The sequence below is a fragment of the Gossypium raimondii genome, chromosome 13 (assembly GCF_025698545.1).
Source record: "Gossypium raimondii isolate GPD5lz chromosome 13, ASM2569854v1, whole genome shotgun sequence".
NCBI lineage: Eukaryota > Viridiplantae > Streptophyta > Magnoliopsida > Malvales > Malvaceae > Gossypium > Gossypium raimondii.
This window is the reverse complement of record NC_068577.1, coordinates 34916813-34939393: the sequence shown is the minus strand read 5'-3', so window position 1 is coordinate 34939393 and position 22581 is coordinate 34916813. Positions and strand designations below refer to the sequence as shown.

The 22581-nt window shown below is 32.8% G+C and overlaps 1 protein-coding gene across 2 annotated transcripts; it reads left to right on the top strand.

The window, feature by feature from the left end:
* Nucleotides 1–14518: 14518 nt before the first annotated feature.
* On the top strand, nucleotides 14519–21950 carry LOC105783208 (protein SEMI-ROLLED LEAF 2). Of its 2 annotated transcripts, none has more exons than XM_012608519.2 (20): nucleotides 14519–14690; nucleotides 15088–15224; nucleotides 15914–15988; nucleotides 16071–16186; nucleotides 16302–16416; nucleotides 16970–17098; nucleotides 17292–17339; nucleotides 17489–17688; nucleotides 17837–18030; nucleotides 18124–18407; nucleotides 18501–18650; nucleotides 18867–19271; nucleotides 19379–19528; nucleotides 19934–20012; nucleotides 20108–20226; nucleotides 20373–20564; nucleotides 20642–20782; nucleotides 21044–21181; nucleotides 21284–21490; nucleotides 21668–21950. In XM_012608519.2, the coding sequence occupies exons 2-20, from the start codon at nucleotides 15090–15092 to the stop codon at nucleotides 21779–21781; spliced, it is 2991 nt and encodes a 996-aa protein (XP_012463973.1). In that variant the 5' UTR covers nucleotides 14519–14690; nucleotides 15088–15089; the 3' UTR covers nucleotides 21782–21950. The 2 variants fall into 2 exon arrangements, with proteins under 2 accessions (XP_012463973.1, XP_052482441.1); XM_052626481.1 differs by having other exon boundaries at nucleotides 14519–14717.
* The last annotated feature ends 631 nt before the right edge of the window (nucleotides 21951–22581 follow it).

The following is a 22581-nucleotide window of genomic DNA, read 5'->3' as shown; positions in this document are numbered from 1 at the left end:
TGCCCAAAATTGGTACCGAATTGATTGTTTAATGTCTTAGTGTCGAAATTTTGAAAAGATTTTAAAATATGATCTTTTTAACTTGAATGAATTAAAATAATAAAACACTCTTATTTCAAAGAAATAAAATGTCACACCCAGTGAGTTAGGGCGCAACATTTTTTAATCTTCAAAATTAAGTTTGTCTTTTGATTTTTAAATTTGAAAAGGATATTCAGTTTTTTGGGTTGAATGAAAAATCAAAACCCAGTAAGTTGGGTTCAATTTCCCAAAATTCCTAAATACCAAATATTGCGTTTATTTTTAGAAATCTTTAACTCAATGTAGCAAAATGTCATATCCAGTAAGTTAGGATCCAACATTTTGAAATCCCGAGAAAGCTTTTTATTTTTAATCTGTGTGATTTTATTGCAAAATAAATACTTGGCTATCTAAATTCATCGAAAAGAATTGAGGCCCAGTAAGTTAGGGCACAATCCTTCTCGAGAATCATGAATACCAAATAATTTAAAATTTACTTAAATAAGATGATTTTAATGCTTTAATGAAACATAATTTTAAAACAAATGTAGTGGGATTGAACGGCAATATATAATGTAAAAGATACAATTTGTAATTTAAATACACACTAAGTGATAATAGACAAACAATGGATAAATTCAAATGAAATAGTAACAACAATTTTAATCACATTAAGATCAAAACAATAATACATATATTTTAGAAATGAACAATTTAATAAGTTATATATATATAAAAATAATAGTATTTTAAAGAATATTATTATGTAAACATTTAACATATAAAAAATGAATTTTAAGATATGACATACAATAAAACATTAAAATATATACAAAATATATCAAATTCTTATAAATATATATATTAAAAGAATGATGAAACAAATAATAACATATCAAGTTTGCAAACAAAAAGTATATAATAGATTTTCTTAAATAATGTATGATAAATTTAAAACATGTTAATAATAATTTGAAATAATAGTATATTACATCTTAAAATTATATTAATAATAAGTTTAAAACAATGTCAACCTAAATATTAAAATATTCTATAAATAAATATATTAAAATAGGTACTAATTCAATTTAAAATTATGCTATTAAAAACTAAATTTGAATTGAAACTTAATTTAATGTACAAAATAATAACAATAATAATAACAATAATAATAATAATAACAATAATAATAATAATAATAAAAGGTATATCTACCATAAAAACAATAAATATTTACAAAATTAAAATGAATACTCAAAAATAATAAGAATAATTAAAAATAATGATTGAATTAAAATTACAATATTTGAAGGGCTAAATTTACAATCAATCCAAAACTAAAGGACTAAAGTAACAATTAAGCGCACAAATTCAAGAATTCAAATCCAGATAATCAAAACGTCGCTGTTTGACCTTGGACCAAAATGAAATCAGAATAAAATATATGGTATAAATTAAAGAAAATTAAAGAAAAATTGGATTGAAACAATACAAAATACAAAGGGACTCTCTACGCAAATAGACCATTGAACCAATTTGAGCGGATCCTGCCCCGGGTCGGGTCATCGCGCTGATTATAGGTCTTCAAACGGCGTCGTCTCAAGGCCATTGCCACAGGCTTTAAACGACGTCGTTTCCAACATCATATAAAAGTTAATTTAAACCCCAAAATCAGTAGATGTTCTGATTGTTTTTTAGAAAAGAAAAAAAAACCTAAAAACCTAAACTATTCCCAGCGTCGCTTCGATCTTTAGCATCCCCATCCGATCTCCGACTACGACAAAATGGACGAGGATTCAGCTACATAATAAAGGTAAACCCTTAACCCTCCGTCCGAGAGAAAAAAAAACTCAAAATCACCTTCTCAAAGTTGGACTTGCTTTTTTTCTTTTTCTTGATTTTGTGTGCGTAAAAAACTTACAAATTCTGAAATGGCCTTAAATAGCCAAAAATGCAGAATAAAATAAAAAGAAAAAAATACAAAGCCCTCCTTTCTGTTATTCCTTTTCGCTATTTTGTTTCTTTCATTTTCGCTGCTTGTTTGTCATGTTTGTTGCAGGTACTGGCCAGCTAGAGGCGCACACGCGCGCGAAGACGCGGCACTCACGGGGAGGCCCTGGGCTCGACTGCAGCCTGCTAGATGCTGTTGCTGCTAGGGTTTCTATCAAAGCTGGTTTAGGCTAGTTGGGCTAGGGTGTTGGGCTTAGGCTAATTGGGTTTTAATCTGGACATGGACTTTAATTATGTAAATAGACTTTGGACTTGGTTTTATTTTTATTGGGTTTTAATCGGGCCCGAGAAAAATGGGCTATTACATTATGATTGTAACAAAACAAACAAAGAAATAAAATAGAAAAACAACTTCTTTATTTAAAATGCAAATAAGAAGGACTTATTGAGCAACGAATAAAACGTTGCAAGCCTGTTGCTCCATATCAAGTCCAAAATGCAATATGGATTGTTCCAACTCGGCCCAAGTAACTTGTACAAGAACATTGAGCGCCTCCTTTAGTTTTCTAGCCCTTGCCCTTGTAATTGGCCCCTTACGTACTTGCAATGCATTTTCGAACTCATAATTAGTCCTTTGTGAATCAGGTAATGGAACTTTCACATTTGGTCCTAAAGTCGTACATATGCTTACATCAATTTAAAAGCACATGAATTTATACCAACTAACTCTATTGGAAAACCCTAATTCTTCCGTTAATGACTCTCACATCCATTCGTTAATCTCCCTAAAGATCTAGCCACTCATCTCCTTAACAATCATCTTTTCCACAATTAAATTAATCATGCAATAACACAAATTAACGTAAAAGAGAGAGATAGAAATTGTTCGTTTAATGAACTTGATGCTCTTGAAACCGCGAAATCCTTTGACAGTGATTGAGATATCGTCGGTTGCAAACAAGAAACGAAAGAAAAGTACTGAAATACTTAATAACGAAGACTTGGATTCAAATAAACTATTTTTGAAAAAAAACTAAAACTAAATAAAAACCCTAAAAATACCAACTAAAACCTTAAAATGGCTTGGAAAAAGCTCTCTAAGCTTTACCTCAACTTAACTATTTATAAACAGTGTTTAGCACCCCTAATTAGGTCAATTACAAGCCTTAGTCACAAAAAATATGAGTTGTGTAGACAGAAACACCCTCGTTTAATTTCTACCCATTGTCACTGTAACACACCTTACCCGAGACCGTTGTCGGAGTCGAGCACGAGGCATTACTTAGCTTATCTTACTAATTCGAAGCATAAAAACTTGTTTTGAAAATTAATTTCACTATTTACAGCAATCTATCCAATCGCGCAGCAGTTACTAAATTAATTATAAATCAAGATACGGAACTAGAAATTTAAATATGTAAATTTTCCATGAAACTAGACTCATATATCTACTTACCATAAAAATTTTAGAATTTTTGGTTTAGTCAATTAGTACAGTTTATTAGTTAAAGTCTCCCTGTTTCACCATTAGACTGTTCTGACCTCTTGTTACTAAAAATTAATTTTCTCATTGTAGGATTTTCATATGGTGTTATCACTTGTTCCTACAGAAAATAGACTCAATAAGGAATCTAATAATGTAAAATAAAGTTCAAAAATATTTTTATGAAATTTTTAGTAATTTTCTAAACTTAGAACAGAGGACTCCAAAAACAGTTCTGACCCTGTCTCACTAAAATTCACATACCTTAAAATATAAAATTCCTTTTACTACACCGTTATTTTTCCATGAAAATAGACTCAATAATATTTCGTTCCATATATCATTAACCTTCTAACTCATTATATACTATCCTAGGTGATTTTTCAAAGTCACATCACTGTGCTGCCTTAATTCTGTTGCTTTGTAAAATTTTACCTTTTCATGTTTTCCATGCATAATTTATCACCTAGACTTTATAACAACAAACATCTTCATACTTAACCATTTTAATAACCATTCATCATCAAATACTCACACACCATTCTTTAGAAAAATCATAATTACAAACATGCAAAATAACTAAGTTCCTATACATGCCATAACTCAAACGTGTTCCATCATAAAATACCGAGTAGTTGTTCTTGATAGTGTTGACGATCTCCGACTTCTTTAGGATCCTTGAAGCAGCTTTGCAATACTATAAGAGAAATAAAAATAAAAGAAGTAAGCATTAAGCTTAGTAAGTTTACTAGCAAACAAATAACAACATTAAACACAAATAATTAAACTCATGTGTCTAAATCTCTAGTTTACTCTTTAGTTAATCTCATTCTAGTTCTCTTGCTTGTTTACTTAGTATACTTTTGTGCATAACTTACTCTTCTCTTACTGCATCGTTGAATATCAATTGATAATATAATAAGTTCTTAGCTCTTATAACTTACCTGAGCTTGCCATTTATGTTTTTAACTGAACTTTCCTGAACATGATTCGTTTTTTTTTTAGCCCGTTGAGCTACATTGGAACAATAAGGATACTTGTGTCTCGTCTGATAATAACATGCCAAAGCCATGTCCCAGACATGGTCTTACATGGGATGTTCTCATGTCGGTGCCCATGCCATGTCCCAGACATGGTCTTATAAGGGACATCTCATGTCGGTGCCAACGCCATGTCCCAGACATGGTCTTACATGGGACCTCTCGTCTCGGTGCCAACGCCATTTCCCAGCCATGTCCCAGACATGGTCTTACATGGGACCTCTCGTCTCGATGCCAACGCCATGTCCTAGACATGGTCTTACATGGGACCTCTTTACCCAAATGTCAGGACATTTGTATCCAGTACTTTCCTTATGTATCAACGGGACTTTTTAATATTAATTCCTTATCATTTTATACTTGAATCAACATCAAATAAATTCATGGAATAAATTCATAGTTGCTGGAAAATATCAGCATTAATAATAATTATTGAAATATTGCATTTATTTACCGTAAACTTACCTCGGTACCAAATATAGCCAAATTCACCAACTTAGCCCTCAACTTTATTCTTTCCTTTGTCTAGCCTCGAGTTTCGTTCTTCTTGATCTAAAATAGAAAATTTAACTCATTTAATACTCACATTTATCAAAACAGCCCTCGACTCTAACTTTGTCAAAATTACAATTTTGCCCCTAAACTTTTGCATAATTACATTTTTCCCCAAGGCTCAGAAATTAAACTTCATCTCTTATTCTTATGTTTTATAACATGCTGAACATTTTTCTCTTCTATGAAAACATCAAATTCTCATTCTAACACTTACTTATGTACATTAGGGATTTTTACCGATTATGTCAACTTACTCGTTTTCGCTTAAAATCGACTAGCAAAAGTTGTTTAACATAATCTATAGCTTCATATTATATCATAAAACATCAAAATAAACACACTTCACCTATGGGTATTTTTCCAAATATAAACTCTAGGTTAAATTATTGCTAGAATAAGCTAAATTAAGCTGCTGGGATTCCAAAAACGTAAAGACCATTAAAAACGGGGCTTGGGATCACTTACTATGGAGCTTGGAAGCTTGAAAACCCTAACTATGGTTTCCCCCCTTGTTGATTTCGTCCAAATGAAGAAGATGGGCACAATTTTCCATCTTTTTCCCTTTTAATTCATTTTAATTACTAGATTACCAAATTGCCCCTAACTTAAAAATTTCCTATTTCACTTATCTCATGTCCATTTTTGTCTACCAACTTAACCAATGGTCTAATTACCATATAAGGACCTCCAATTTAAAGTTTCATAACAATTGGACACCTCTAACACGTAGAACTCAACTTTTACACTTTTTACAATTTAGTTCTTTTGGCTAAATTGAGTGCCCAAACGTCAAAATTTTTAAACGAATTTTTCATGAAATCTTTCCGTGAGATTGTAGGCCATAAAAATATAATAAAAATAAATTTTTCCTCATCAGATTTGTGGTCCCGAAACCACTGTTCCGATAACCTTAAATTTGGGTCATTACAGTCACACCTGTGTCGCAACAAAACATTGTGCGTGTCGTGACACACAACTTCGAGTGTAATATTTAGAATTGGCTTGATTGTGTTGCGACTTCGAAAGCTTATATTACTACCCAACTATCATTTCTGATGCTTTTGGGTAGAGGTGATCATGGGTCGGGCCGAAAATATAGGCCTAAAATATGGGCCTGAATTCGAGTGTAATATTCAGAATTGGCCCGAAATATGGGCCAGAAATTTTGTTTAGGCCCGGCTTGGGAAAAAATTCCTACGCCCAAGCGTGGTCTGGCCTATCCCAGCCCATTTTTTTAATAAACACCAAAATTGTATTTTATAAAATATATATTTATTATATATTCGGGCCAGGCCCGGGCCAAAAAAGTTTTTCCTGAGGCCCAACCCGTTTTCTAAAATGGGCATCGTTTTTTGCCCAAACCCATATTTCGGGCCTATATTTTTACCCGAACCCTCCCATATTTCTGGCGGGCCATCGGGCCAAGCCGGGCCGCCCAACCTATGATCACCTCTACTTTTGGGCCTCAAAATGAATATCCTGCAAGCTCAATTAAATCATTAAAATTACCTTAAGACCGGTATTGGCCCATTAGGTCAACTAACTCGAAATAATAAGTAAAAATACTTATTTTGTAATATTTTGAATCTAAACTAAGATATGCGAAAATGCAATAAAATATATTCAAATGACTAAAACAACAAGCTCGTTAAGTGCCGAAAAGTACTTAATTTGCCACTATGATTTGTGGCAAATCATGTTGCAAATGTAAATGGTATTGATAAATAAATGTGTGTGTGTGTGTGTGTGTGTTTAGGACTCAAGTGAATTTTGTTATGAAATTAACTATTAAGAAATATGACATTAGCATATTATTGTATTAGTGTTGTAGCTCATGGAATGTTGTTTGAGGATTGCATATGTTAATTGGTTATGTGAGATAATTGTGTATATGAGTTGAATGGAAAATTTTCAGGTTGATGTGCAGTAAAATTGCAAAAATAGTGTGTGATGTCGCGACGTCATTCGAACATTGTTGTGATGAGATCTTAACTCCATAGCACGATGCGACGCTAGACTTTTTTTCGTTGCAATGAAGCTAGACTGTATATTATGTCAAGATCTCATGATGAGGAACCCCCTAACATAGTGATGTCAACTCGATGTTTTGAAATTGTTACAAATTAGTCTTTTTCAGTCTCGGGTTAACTTTAGAGTTTTCGTAAGCTTGTATAGGACTTGAAAACTGTCATATATTGTATTGTATGCAGGATTGAGTTGAAAATTGATCATTTAATGACTTTGATTGATCGTAACTGCTCCAACAACAAATGTCACTCATTTTAACTTGAACCCGACGATTGGGTTGAGTAATGCGAGGTTGCAGTTTAATTAAGGACACTTTTGTATCTTTTATATTATGTGATTTTTCTCCTATAAATCAACGATATTAGATTAATACTTGAAAGGATAGTCGCTCTTCGTATTATTTTGCTTTTGTGTTTTCTTTATTTTATGGATTGCTAAAATCTTTTTCTAATAAAAAATAATTTTGAAGTTTGATTCAAATAGTTTGTGAGATCTAACTGCTCTTTCTTTGTTTCTTAGGATTTATTATCTTTTGATTTATTCATCAATATCCAAGTTTGTTAAATATTGGTACTGTATTCAATTGCTTAGAATGTTTTCTTGTCAATTAGAATTGTTAAATCCGTAATTCCTTAATTGATTCTAATACTTGTGAAGAACAACATAATTGGATATAAAGTAGATATGCATTCTATGTTGTGTGGGCATGTAATCTTACTTAAATAAACCTCATTAGTGTGTATGTTGGTTAGAATTAGGTCTCTCTTATTCTTAATGTTATCAGCAAGCTAAACCTTAGATGCAAAGTTATAGAGTTGTTTATTAGTAAGGGAATTAATTTCGACGGTCTTCCTTTTAGTTATCGACGAGGTAAGGAGAGATTAGTTGTTAGGCACGACATCAGTAACTAAAACTAATTTATTAAAGAACACTAAAAATTATCTTTGCAACAATGATCAAACTCATGGATCAAACAAAGTTTTTACTATTTGCTAGAGCTTCATCTCGTTGTTCTTTCCGTTTTAATTATTGCTTTCTTTGTTAAGTTTTAAATTCAATTTTAATTTTAGTTTTAAATTTTAAAATATCTTTTATTTTTACTTTATTTGATTTCACTAAAGAAATAAGATTATCACTGGTACCAACTTAGTCACTGTTATCTACTAAATTTATATTTTTAAGTAGTAATTTATTTTTGTAACTCTCGAACAATCGTACAACTAACCTATGAGAGTCGGGTAAAAATCAATTTTCAACGGTTGTTTTTGGAGGGACCTTATTGTGGCGAGAGGTGCTAGTGTTGTTCTTCACAGTAGTAATGGAGATGTCTTTGGTGCAGAGGCTTGTTCGCTCCTTCATACCTTGAACCAATTCCTAAGGGGTCTATTTGGCAAGTGGCAACCTAACTAGGCTAAGTAGCCCAAAAAAAGTTGGGATAAAACAAAAAAAAATTTAAGATCCAAAAAAAAAAAAATAAAGGCATTAAAAACGTTATTTGCTTAGGTAGTAATGCAAGCCATTATTCCAGGTAGGTTCCAAATCAATTGGTTTGGTCCAATGTGAAACCTAAATTATAGTAAAAGAAATTGTTGCAAGTTACTTGAATAAGGGTACTCTTTTTATTATTTTAATATCTCACATGGGTTAGCCGATGGGTTAGAAAGGGTTAAATTTTTTTTAAAATTTTTAGAGTTAGGATTAAATTGATAGATTTTGTAATTATTGAGGGCCAAATTTTGTTTAGAATTAAAACTAAAATGAAAAATTTTGTAAACATTGAGTGCCAAATTTGTTGAATTTTTAAAATTTAGGATCAAATCAATAAAACACGTAAACATTAGAGGGCTAATTTTGATACTAGACCATAAAAAAGCTCACATCATCATAGAGTGACAAAAATATTTAATTTCGAAAAGTTTAGTGATTAAATCGAAAAAATTAATAGTTGGGTGACCCAAATAGAACGAAAGGCATAGTTGGGTGACCATTTTTATAGTTTACCCATAAAAAATAATTGTCAGCATGGCTTTAATGTTCCACATCATCATTTAATAGATAAAATTTAACAAAGGGAGTAATTTGCATGATTTGAAATGTCAAAGAACTAATTTACCCATTTTTCAATAAAAAAGATCAAAATACAATCCATCTTTTAAGTACAAGGGCTTTCTTGATACTTTAATATATATTTAAGATATATGGAAATATGCAGTATATGTCTATATATATTTAATATATTAACTTGTATATATAAATATGTAGGATACTAAGTTAAAGTCATTGATTTTAATCTACAACCAAAATTAATATATATTATAAAAATTAGTTGTTTTAAACCAATAGTTCCTAAAACAATTTTTTTCTCAAAATTATTAAATATAAGAATTGGTGAGGTGAGTCGATTGAGTTTTAATTTGATTGATATCGGTATTGTTGTCAGTATAGGAGACATGAGCTCAAGTGCATTGAAACGCATTATCTTCCTATTTAATAATTGGGGAAGGGCTATAGATAATACTGGAATAAAAAACATCCTAATAGTTTTATTTTTTTGAAATTAACATCTCTAATTCCTTTAAATTAGAGATAAGGGACGTTTTTTTATTGTCCTTTTATCTCTTCCCTAAATCTCTTTAGTTTTGTAGTGTAGATGATATCCTAAGAGAGGCAGACTTGCTAACAATGATCTCCAACTTCTAATCTGACCGATCACCGCTTGCATACATTATATAGGAGACCGGGAGGCTATCCCGTTCATTTCCTTCACATCCGGCGAGAGCAAAACCATGATGTAGAATGGGGCTTTTCTATAAAAATAACTCGAAATTTTTAATTAATTATGGAAATGATCCACTTTTTTATTATGTATATAAATAACCTGAAATGAATATTGAAAGTGGGTGGAGCAAAAGAGATTGGTGTGACCCACTTGTCACGTCAACCAGTCATTCATTGCTAGAATTAAAAAAGAATTAATTTTTTGGGTGGAGCCAATCTATCTAGCATCACTTGCATAAATATCATCTTCAACACTAGTATTTTCGTGTATTTCGTGGGGCAGAAAATAAATTTTAGGTGGAGTCAATCTATTTGGCGTGACCAATGGTAGAATAGTGATGGAGCCAAATAAATTGACATCACCACTTTAATGTGTTAGACTTTTTTTAAAATTATTTTTATTTTTATTTTAAAATTCAAATTATTATTTTATTAGTGGTGGAGCCAAATAGAATGACATGACCATCATGCTGCCGTTATTTTTTTATTTTTTTTTAAATTATTTTTTAATAAAAATAATTTTTTTTTATTTTGGTAAAGCCATTCTCTTCGGCATGACCCCTATTTTTACTTGAAATTGTCACCTATGTGAAATTAAAGAATCCAATCTACACTCTCGAAAAGGACCATTAAATTTGACGATGTCAGAGCTCCATTGGATTATCGTTAAAGAAACATAAAAATCAGTCTTGATCTCCCTCCGTTTCATCATCTAACATAATAAAACCTTAGACTGAATTGCAATTAGAGTTATATAGGTCATTTGGTGATATTAAAGAGAATGACTCCAAAAAATAAAAATAAAATCATTTTCCTATTAAAAACAATTTAAAAAATCAAAAAAATAATAGCAGCAGATAGTCACGTCATTCTATTTGACTCCTTTGACTCCACCGCTAATAAAATAATAATTTAAATTAAAAAAAATAAAAATCACTTCAAAAAAAGTGGAGTGATATTTATGCAAATAATGTCAAATAAATTTACCCACTTAAAAATTTAATTTTTTAATTCTAACAACTAATAATTAGTTGACGTGATAAGTGGGTCATGCTAAGATAAGTGGGTCATGCTAATCTCTTTTACTCCACTCATTTTCATTATTTATAATTGATAAAAAGTTTCGGATTATTTTTATAGAAAAGCCGTACACAAGGGCACTGTCTCAGCTGTGAACATTGGTGGGTTTAAAAATTTCCAACACCGCTTCTTTCTCCCTCAGCCATCTAAACCAAGCAAATGGTTGAAAAAGAAAGTTTGAGGAATTGAATACCTTTGCTAGCTATTTTTGGTTTCATCGGTTACTAGCGATAGTGCGATGTACCTAATCATTGATATTTGCCACTCAATTTATTGTTGGTTTGAAATCTCAATCATATCCCCATTTTTTATTACCAACAATTTAAATAATATTATTTTACATTAATTATATAAACTAAAAAATTATATGTAAAATTTTGATTTATGATTTAAATTATATTTAAAAATACTTTTACGCACTATAATAATTTCGTATTGTCATAATAGAATAGGTCTAACTATGTACATTCTGCATGTATTTTTTTATGATAATTCTTTTGCAAAGCCTGTCACTTCATACTAGCAGACAAAATGATTTCTTTTATAAATACAATTTCAAGTAATGAAAAAGAGATCCTTTGACCTCTTCCGTTAACTTTTGAGTAGTTATCCCCCTCAATCTTTTTCTCAAACTCTTTGTGTGTCCTTCTGTTTTTTTTTTCTTTTTTTACCTTTTTACCTCTCAAGGTGAATTGGCCGCCTCAACACTACCCTATTCTCGTCTTTGTTGTACATTGTATTAACAATCTCTAATTTTTATTCAAGATCAATTTAAATAATCTTATTTTACATTAATTAATAAATTAAAAATAATTATTTAATAAATTAAAAATATATTCATGATTTAAATTAAATATTTCTATTTGCTCTATCATATGCTTTGCTTTGGATTCATTTTTTTTGTATTATATATTAGAATGTAGAATTTGTATAGATAGTCATTATCTAGTTAATTCCCGTATCCTGATTTTATGAAGAATTTAATATATTTTCTCCCACGTGATGATAGGAATCAATGTATATAGAATTCCTTAATTGATGGAAAATCTCAACTTCTTTTGTAGTTTTCTTAAAGCCAAAACTTTAATTGTCCACAGAAACCAAGACAGAACATATATATACACTTTATACCCAACATTGATTAATGAAACATGCAAGTTGATAATGATGTTTTGGTATATTGTAATTGCATGTTCTTGCAAGTGAACATGCTCATCTAATTAACTACCAATTAAATGCCATTATTCAACATATCCATCCAATATTACAACCAAAGGTAGCAGAAAACCTCAATCCTATTACAAAGGGCTATATATACATAAAACATAATTGTGAAGGTTTTGTTTAGTGGGGTCGTCTTCTTTATTCTTATCATTAGATTTACAGATCACCAATAATATCGAAAACTTTCAAACTACAGCTTGGTATCTTCGCTTTTTATCATGTGTGAATGTGAGACAGTGATCATATCATTAAAAAGTAGGACAAGCTTAGACCACATGGATGGGATTCAAACCCTGCATTAAATGGGGCCACCAAACCTAGGCAGTAAGCTGCAACTCTTGGACCATTCACATTATAAGCCATACACGAATAGGTAATAAATTTTTTACTTTAAGATTATTTTCTTCCAATAAAGTTCAAGTATCATTACCTCTATGCATCTTTCAATTTTTATTTTGTTAATTTTTCGAAAATAACATTAGATCTCGATTAAGTTTGAAATTGAACAATTTGAATATTTTAATGGGATAAAGCTTTTTCTTTTTACATAAGATTTTAACATAAAATCTGACTTAAGAAGTATTGAATTTCCTACCACTGAGATTATGATAGTAATTTACTTTTCATAGTGTAGGTAATTGCTAATGCAATGAATAATGAACTGGTTATTAAATAAATAAATAAATAAAACTGTTTTTTTTCAACATTTTCTACTCTAAAATAGTATTGCTTTGAGAACTTTTAAGATTCCTCCTGACAATTATATCCTTAAAAAAGCATTATAAAACAAACATACTAAATTATTTCTTATATTAGTTAAATGCACTCAATTCCTAGAACAACGAAATCAACAGGGTCCACACTCAAAATTCCTATAGGAAAGTTTCTAATAACAATCACAAGTAATTAGTTGTAAATCATTGGACTACCTGCTTTACCAAACCTACCCCTTTCATATCTAATATCTAAGCTGGTGGCATATATTGATTTCATTGCAACTTGCATTTGTAAAATAGATGATGCCTCTACTATATATGGCTGAGGGTTCATACTAACTTCTTTACCCCGTTTTAATGGAATAAAAGGCTTACGATCAGTTGTAATAAGTGCAATGCTATTGAGAACAGTTCTACTGTTCTTTTTAAGTATTTTAGTTTGCACTATAGTTTCAATGTCATATAAGTTAAAAGAGGTTAATGTTTATGATATTACTCATTAACAAAGTTTGTTATACCTCATTCGGGGTTGACATTTGATACTCTCAGAAGGTACTGGGTGGGTTTGAAGATGGTTCTTCACCTCATGTTCATTGAGCTATTTTCAATTGTTTAACCTCACTGACTAACCACTCGCCATGAAACCACCTATTAATAAAGGGAACATCCTTTTTCATCAAGCTTTCCACTTATCATGATTTGGTTACCCGCTTTTCAGTATGAACATTTATTCAAATATAAACACTTTTTTTAGAGACCATTAAGGCCCATTTGAGCATAAGAATCTTGTACTACTCAAAAGAAATAGCAAAATAAGTAATGTTACACACATCCTTCATATACTTCATGATGGTAACTACCTTGTCACATCACTAGATAAGAAGAGTTTCGTTATAAATACTCCAAGACAAAAGGAAAAAATAGATCTTCCTCTTTAGCAATCTTGGGCGCCTATTCTCTACACTCCTTTTAATGCCTTCACACCATCCTTCCTTCTCCTCTTATTTCTTTTTGACTCTCCGTTTGTTTAGGTAAACAGGTTCTTTTGTATCATCACCATCTATTCTTTGTCTCCAATAAATTTAATGTTGCAAAACAAATGATGATTCATCAAGTAATTTGTATTTGTCTTTCACCATCTTACCATCAATCACAATAAAAGAATATAAGCAAGCATGCCTTTTTCTTTTATTTGAATATTATGTTATGTATCCACTGTAAAAATAAGAAAGTTCTATGAAACTGTAAAAATTTATCATCCCTTTTCAAAATTAGGATTTCTTTGAGACATGGAGTACACTGACTACAATAAAAGCAAAATTCAAAGAATGATGAAAGGGGAACAGCTCTTTTTTCATTGGTTTTCAATTTTCAAACACTGCTAAAAGAAAAGTAGTTGTTGGTAATTAGGATTGCAAGTACTTTGGAACTGGATGTTGTCTGCTTGATTTTCCATTCTTTTTTTTATTTGAGTTTTGAGTTTTGGGGGTCTTCCAATTTCTGTCACGAAAGTAAAGACATTTTTCACTTTTACCACAAAGCAAACATACGTAGATTAGAAAATCTGACACCCCATCACGTGATGTTGCTTATACTCTCTCTCTTTCTCTACGTATATGTATATCTCTGTATCTTTCTCTCTCTTTTTCATGTGCCTTTCCTTGAGCCACGCCCTTTTGCTCTTTAATCACTTTCCCCCCGCTGTTTGCATTTGTTTTCTTTCACTCTCTTCTACGATTCTTGCTCCTGCAGATCTGCCACCCACTGCAGGGGAAGCTCTCTTCTGCTCTTCATCCCATTATTAATACCTTCCAAGTAGGGTCTTTAATTTATGTTTATGTGGTAAATTTTATTACATCTCTTTTTATTTTCTGGGCTGGTGGTATATTGGCCTCTGCATTTTGTTTTGGACATTGTGGTTTTTCCCTTTTTCCAAAAAAAAATAAAAATAACAAGCCTTATTACGTTGTTTTAGGTGCAAATAGTTCACCATTGTTCTTGTCTGACCTTAAAATTTATCCTTTAGTTAATTTATGATTCGTTCTTTCATCCGTTCTTTCTTTTCTTCTCTTTTTTAGGAAAAGGGGTGCATTAAATATGCTATCTTTGTATGGTGGAAAGTTTGGTTCATTATTTGGAGAACAAAGATAAGATAGTTTTAGGTTTGTTCACTGTTCTTCTAATCTAAAACTTGTCCTTTGCGCATGCACAGAAATGGGGATCATCTCCAGGAAGATCTTCCCAGCTTGTGAAAGCATGTGTGTGTGCTGTCCTGCTTTGAGGTCAAGATCTCGACAACCTGTTAAGCGTTACAAGAAATTATTGTCTGAAATATTCCCCAAGTCTCCTGTGAGTATCCACTCTTTTCTTTTTCTTCTTTTTGGATTATAAATGGTGGTCTTGGCGAAACTACAGAGGAAATCTTTGTACATATTTGGGTTTTTGGTGATGGCTATTTAAGTTAGCTTGATTTTGAGTACTTCAATTTTTAATGTGGGGGTATCAATAAGGAATATTTCATCCTGCAATATGCCAATAATGTCTGCTAGAGTTTTTCTTTTTGAATCGGCGCTAGGTTGTTGCTGTGATTGTGGCTATTCAGTTGGTTACTCGGACTCACGTGTGAGTGTCGGATACAAGTATGTGTCCTGTAAGGATATGTTCAATTTTGACATAAGTTTTTCATGTATTTGGAGATTCATATCCTACACTCATATTTATGCAAAATGAAGAGTTGAGCTACATAGCTGCCTAGAGTTCTCGGCTTTGACTCTAATGCCATTTGAGTACTGTAATTTCACATTAATAGAATAAAAATACACTCCTCTATAGTTGGTTCCTTTATGTTGTTTTATACTTTAAAAGAAAAAAAGTTATTCTTTGGTTGGATCTTGGAAGTAACTGGAGATTAAGCAAAATTGTTAGATGCGATTAATTATTCAGTTGGTGCATTTCTGAAGAGTCATTGTTCATTTTGCATTGCATCCACTTTTTGATAAGCTAGGATTGTAAACTTAATGCCTTGCAATGCATTGTAGGGTGCTCCTCCAAATGAAAGGAAAATTACGAAGTTATGTGAATATGCTGCGAGAAATCCTTTCCGAATTCCAAAGGTAGTAATTACTATCTTTCTTATTTGTTTGCCAGTAATAGGTAAGCAGACTCAGATATTGTGGATTTCTCTGCTTTTAATAGATTGCCAAGTACCTTGAAGAAAGATGCTACAAAGAGCTGCGCTATAAGCATGTCAAATTCATCAATATCGTTATAGAGGCTTACAACAAGTTGCTTTGCATGTGCAAGGAACAGATGTAAGTAACTTAGTGTTTTTTATGTTATGTTCATTATGTTTTCATGTGTTATGTGGGGGGTTATTAACTATAATGCCTTTTCTTGTATAATAAATCTTTCTTTTTCACCTTGTAGGGCATATTTTGCTGTTAACTTGCTGAATGTTGTTAGCGAACTGCTTGATAACTCTAAGCAAGAGGCTACACAGATCCTTGGATGCCAAACTTTGACAAAGTTTATCTATAGTCAGGTCATCTGTTGCTTTCCTCTGGAAACATAAAATATAAATATGTTTGCAGCTTCATGAATATGTAAACTTTTGAGATCTATTTTAATGATTATGCCTTACATCTTGATGGATGTAGAAAACATTCTTAAGGATGCTATAAAGTGTGCAATGTGAATGACATGAGAGACTTTCTCATGCCACTGATGTCAGAATATTAATAACTCTATCAGGCTATAGGTATCTTATTTTTATGAAAAGATTAACTAGACTCTACTGAGATAGGATACAAATAAAGCATATACTTTCTTGTGTTTGCATAGATGAGAATCTTGAACATTACTACATGTAAAAGTAAAGGATGGCGTATAACCATTTCTGCTACTGATGTGAAATCGATGTACTGCTCAAAGTATTCTTTTCAAAGGGATTTGTTTGCTCATGGATAAGATGAAATTTGCTTATGATACGGAGTGGATACCATATATTGTAATCTGATTTTTCCTTTTCTAATAAAATATAATTTTTCTTAGATCTTTATTTTTGCACTCATACTTTGATCTACTGTATAAAACAGGCAGATGGAACTTACACGCATAACATTGAAAAATTTGTTCATAAAGTGTGTAAATTGGCACATGAGGATGGGGAAGAACATCTAAGGAGTTGCTTAAGGGCATCAAGCTTGCAGTGCCTTTCTGCCATGGTAATTTAAAAAGTTTATTTTCTTCTCCACATCAAATTTTTTCAAAGATAATATCATAAACTTCAAGCTTTTTCTATCATTGTTGAATCACTTGGAGTATGCTTTCTTGTTGACTTTTATTTTATCAAATTCTTTTTTATTTTCTGGATGGAATGTAGTTTACCTATTAGGTCTGTTTTTTTTTCCTTGGTAGGTCTGGTTCATGGCACAATATTCATATATTTTTTCTGCTCTTGATGAGGTTAGTTAGTTTTGTAGTTATTTTCTTGTAATTCCTTCATCCCCCTCTTTTTCTTCTCTCATTCTGTAGCATTTCATTACTGGTTGCCAGGGGTTAACCGTCTCTCATTCTGTAGCATATTTATAACTTCTGGTGTATCCGAATTCCAGATTGTACATGCTACTTTAGATAACTATGAGCTAGACACACATGCTGAAGATGATGATGAGAGAGGAGAGCCCCATCGTAACTGGGTGGATGAAGTGGTTCGATGTGAGGGTAGAGGTGCAACTGTTGCCTGTGATGCCAGCCCTAGCAACATGATTATCAGGCCTCAACCTGAGAAAAAGGATCCCTCTCTTTTGACAAGGTACTCTTATTAATGCTGTATTGGAGAACTTTTGTATTATAAAGCAAACTATTTTATGAAGCATTCAGATGATAGCATAGTTTCTACTTGTCTGGCTTGTCCCCTCAAAACTATTTCGTGAATATAGCTATATATTGTTTGGTTACAGGGAAGAGATTGAGACACCTAAAGTTTGGGCTCAAATTTGTATTCAAAGAATGGTTGAGCTGGCAAAGGAGAGTACAACATTGCGCCTAGTAGTGGATCCAATGTTTGTGTACTTCGACTCTAGACAGCATTGGGTTTCTCAACAGGGGTTGGCAATGGTGGTTTTGTCTGATATGTCCTACTGGGAGGCTTCAGGTAGATTTGTTACCTTATTTATCTTATTGCAGCTACCAAATATGATCAGAATTGGAAACTTTTATGATTTTGCTTGCTGACTTTTGATTTCAGGGAACCAACAACATGTTTTAGCTGCTGTTGTACGTCATCTAGACCACAAAAATGTCGCACATGATCCTCAACTAAAATCTTATATCATACAAGTTGCAGCTGCTTTAGCTAGGCAAATTAGATCTAGAAGGATGCTGGCTGAAATTGGTTTTGTCAGTGACCTATGCAGGCATTTAAGGAAAAGTTTCCAAGCCACACTGGAATCAGTAGGAGAGCAGGACACTAACTTAAACATCTTGCTTCAAAATTCCATTGAAGATTGCTTGTTGGAAATAGCAAAAGGGGTAACTTCAAAATTATTTTTTGATTCATCCTGGTGCGTTTTAATTTAATACGAAGCTTTTAGTTTGCTTGACTTTTCATTGGCTTGTTTCTAGATTGATGATGTAAGATCCCTGTTCAATATGATGGCAATATCACTGGAGAAGTTGCCTTCTTCTGGATCTGTTGCTCGTGCAACGGTTGGATCATTGATGGTCCTTGCTCATATGATTTCATTAGCATTAGTCACCTCTCGCTCACAACAGGTAAGGTCCATCTTATGTGCTGTTGGTGCCCCTTTATTGTTGAAGTTCATGTATCCTTTGCCTCCTTGCTGTCCTTCTAGATTTGCAAATTCTTGACACTCCTGTTATATGTATGGTTAATTGAAAATCTAGACTTTAAGTGTATTAAAATTACTTTAGACAGTGATTGCAATTGTTCTTAGAGCTCATTGAGCCACTTGCTAAACATTCTTGCAGGTGTTTCCGGAAGCACTTCATGTCCAACTGATGAAAGCAATGTTACATCCCAATCTAGAGGTCCGTGTGGGGGCACACCAGATATTTTCAGCTCTTCTTATTCCAAGTTCTTCCCGACCTCAACGTGAAGTTGCATCTCTTTGTTCTGGTAATGTCTACGAACCAAGAAGATGGCGTTCCAACAATGCTTCTGCATTTGCATCCATATCAGTGCTGCTTGAAAAGCTTCGAAGAGAAAAGGATGGCATCAAAAAGGAAAAGAATGGTTTTAACATTCATGATGATTTAAAAGGAAAGGCCAATATGGAAGATGGCCGGAATCAAGGGCATGTCCATAAAAGTTCCCCTAATATCTACAATATAACCTCTATTATTGACAGAGCAGCCGGCCCAAACATGATTGAGGCAATAGTCATATTCTTCTTTTCATGATTAGGTTATTTGTATGATTATCTAGTTTGAGCTTTGGTCTTTGATAGCATTACTCTTCTTGGCTATTAATTTTCACACAGGAACCTTATATCATGAAGCTAACAGAGGATCAGATAATGCAGTTGTTGTCTGCCTTCTGGATACAGGCCACTCTTCCTGATAATTTGCCTTCAAACATAGAAGCTATATCTCACTCTTTTGTGTTGACACTAATTTCTTTACGCTTGAAGGTAAACTGAATGCTACATGGTATAAACCTTGAATAAATTTCAGCTTTATTTTCTGAATTTATTCTTCAGTTGTTTCTAGAGACCATGCTAGGTTGAGTTGAATGAGGAATCAATTAAATGGTTACTCAGAAGTTTGGTTTTAAACCATCATTACAGTTGATAGTAAAAAGTAGATCCAAGTGCACCTGTGTATTCGTAGCAGGTTGAGTGACAGATGGTTTCTTTTAATATAATAAATAATAGGGCACTTGAGAATGCTTAGACTATCATGAAATGGTCTTCCTAAGGGCAACTTTTTACCAAGCAAAAGTCATATGATGAATGGATGCTAATTAAGCTAATTTGTACGGATGTTTTTTTTTCTTTGTCTGACTGCTGACAGTCTCTTAAATGGTAATGTCACAGAATGTTAATGATAACCTTGTGGTCCGCTTCTTCCAGCTTCCCTTATCTTTAAAGAATACCTCCTTGGACCTTAGCAATGGTATGGGCTGTTAATACAGGTTTTTACTTTTTCAGTTATGATATTCAATTTTCTAACAGTCTCTTTCTTTATTGTTTTTGTGGCTGTGGTGTCAGGGATGTTGACTCCAGTACTCCAAAGATCAATTCTTATACTATCAATGAGCATGCTCATGTTTGCGGCTAAGATATATCAAATTCCCAATGATCTCATCAAGTCCATAGTTCCATTTGATGTAAGTTGCTTCATCCTTTACTTGTCTCATCATTTGAGCTTTTTGCCATTATGAAATGGGATAAAGTTGGCAGCTTTTGTGATTTCAAACCCGTATCAGTATACTACAAATCTCACTCATTTACCTCCATTCTTATTTATTTTCAGGCTGATCCTTATCTAGGCATCAGTGAAGACATTCAAGTCTTTGTGAGGCCTGAGGCAGATCTAAGAGGTTATGGATCTGTTACAGAGAGCCAACATGCTTCTTCTTTGCTTTTTGAGTTGCGGGATAAAATATATAAATACGAGAATGCCATGATGGATGTTTTGGTCCAGAATTTATCTGCCATTACTGAGGTAGGACATGCTATTACCAAGTACCCTCTCTCTGTCTCTCTGAAGCTTTCTAACTCCATTCTTTTGTGCTTGTTAAGCTGGGGATGGATGATCTCAGGAAACAACTGCTTGAACCATTCACTCCTGATGATGCATTCACATTTGTTCCGCAATCTATATTTGATTTGGATCACCATCAAATGATTACCCATTCCAAAGAATCACTTTCTTTTGATGAGGTATGCCACTAAGATTAACATTTATTCTTACTAAATCAACACTTATAATCTTTGAAGCTTCCTTGTACATTTTACATTTCTCGTATTTCTAAAAGTTTTGAATGTTGATATACTCAAGTATTAGCTTAAACTTGTGAAACACCATTGTATTTTGCATGCCCCTGTGCAATCAGCTACATTTTCCGTCAGCTAGTGTTTCTTTTTATAATCCTAATTAGTAATCAGTTTTTCAAATCTACCTGGTCATTGCTTATGTGCCAGGATGTTCAAACAAACTCATTACTTGAGGAAGATGCAAGAAGTGAAGCATCTGTTCTTCACCATTCCCGCTTCAATCCCAAAGTGTCTGCATCCCCTGCCATCTCTCATGTAATTAGCATTGGACAGCTCATGGAATCGGTAACCTCTTGTACACCTTTTCTACCAATTGAAAACCTCCATTTCTCTGTATTTTCATGCCTTAGATTTTCATATTCGCACAAAATTTTCACTCATTTTTAGGCTCTTGAGGTGGCTGGTCAAGTTGCAGCAACATCTGTCTCAACATCGCCCCTCCCGTATGATACCATGGCTAGCCAATGCGAAGCATTTGGGACAGGTACAAGGAAGAAGCTCTCCAATTGGTTGGCCCATGAAAATAATCAAAATGGAGCAGCTGATAAATTGTTACCAACAGTTATGGCTGATAGACGCACGATGCTCAGCAAGGTAAATAATGAATCCGTTAAGATTTTTGTGACTACATTCTTTCTCTTTCTTTCTGATGAAGTTGTAAAGACTCAGTAGTATATGTATTGAAAGAACAGATTACTAGAACGTAATTATGATACGTATGTCTCAACTCGATCATGATCTACATTCTTTTCTGACTTGGTCTTTATACAGATAAGCAGCGAAGGTGTTTTTAGTGGGGCTGTCTCGTGGGTTGACCCATGTTTGGCTATGAGGTTGCCGCCTGCTAGTCCTTTTGACAACTTCCTTAAAGTAGCAAGGTATTAAAGAGCGCTCACATTAGCATCTTAGGTGTTCAAGTTGTAAAGTTGTAGGTAGTGAGGTGAAAGTGTGTTGTAGATTGAAAATGAACTGATAAATTGAGACTTGAAGGCTTACATGCCCATCTAATCCTTGTAAGAAACTTGTTCTAAAAAAGAAGCCTTGTTCAAATTAATTCTTGTTTTGTTTATACTCATAATCCTAATTAAATGTTATTGCTTTCCCAAATGCATTTGGATTATTGAGTAAATTGTTTGGTTTGTAATTCTTTTCCTTTTTGGTCGAAAAAGTTAATTCATGAGATCAATACAAAAGGGGATCATGGAATCTCAAGGAGGACAAGAATAAAGCAGAAAATTAGGAAGGACGAATCAAACAACAAAATAGAAAAACAAAGTAAAAATACATGAGCTCAAGATCTTGTAGGTTGCTTGCAATTGGTAGTCGAAGCTGCCTATCATTAAGAAAAAGAACATTCAAACATTCTAGCTTGATGCCAAACCTTGTACGGTCACTAGAAGTTCTTTCTGGTGCCTTGACATAAGAACTGTTTTTCTTCCCCTAGAGATAAACTGGAAGTGACATTAACATCAAAAAGCTCAAACAAAACGGACAACATCAAACATTTTCAGAGGCTCGGACTTCTCAGATAGCATTAAGGTGACTCAAGTTCGTTACTCATTGCAATGCACACATTTATTTTCATAGGAAAAATGTCCCATATGTGTATATACCATGGCATAACATTTTGCTTTTTAGGCCAACATGAATATTAGGCCTTATTTTTTTTATGAAGGTAACAACAA

Coding starts and splice junctions, on each gene's coding strand:
- LOC105783208 (XM_012608519.2), top strand. CDS start 15,090: ATGGGGATCATCTCCAGGAAGATCTTCCCAGCTTGTGAAAGCATGTGT. Junction 15,989..16,070: donor ATCCTTTCCGAATTCCAAAG/GTAGTAATTACT, acceptor TGCTTTTAATAG/ATTGCCAAGTACCTTGAAGA. Junction 21,491..21,667: donor GACGCACGATGCTCAGCAAG/GTAAATAATGAA, acceptor GTCTTTATACAG/ATAAGCAGCGAAGGTGTTTT.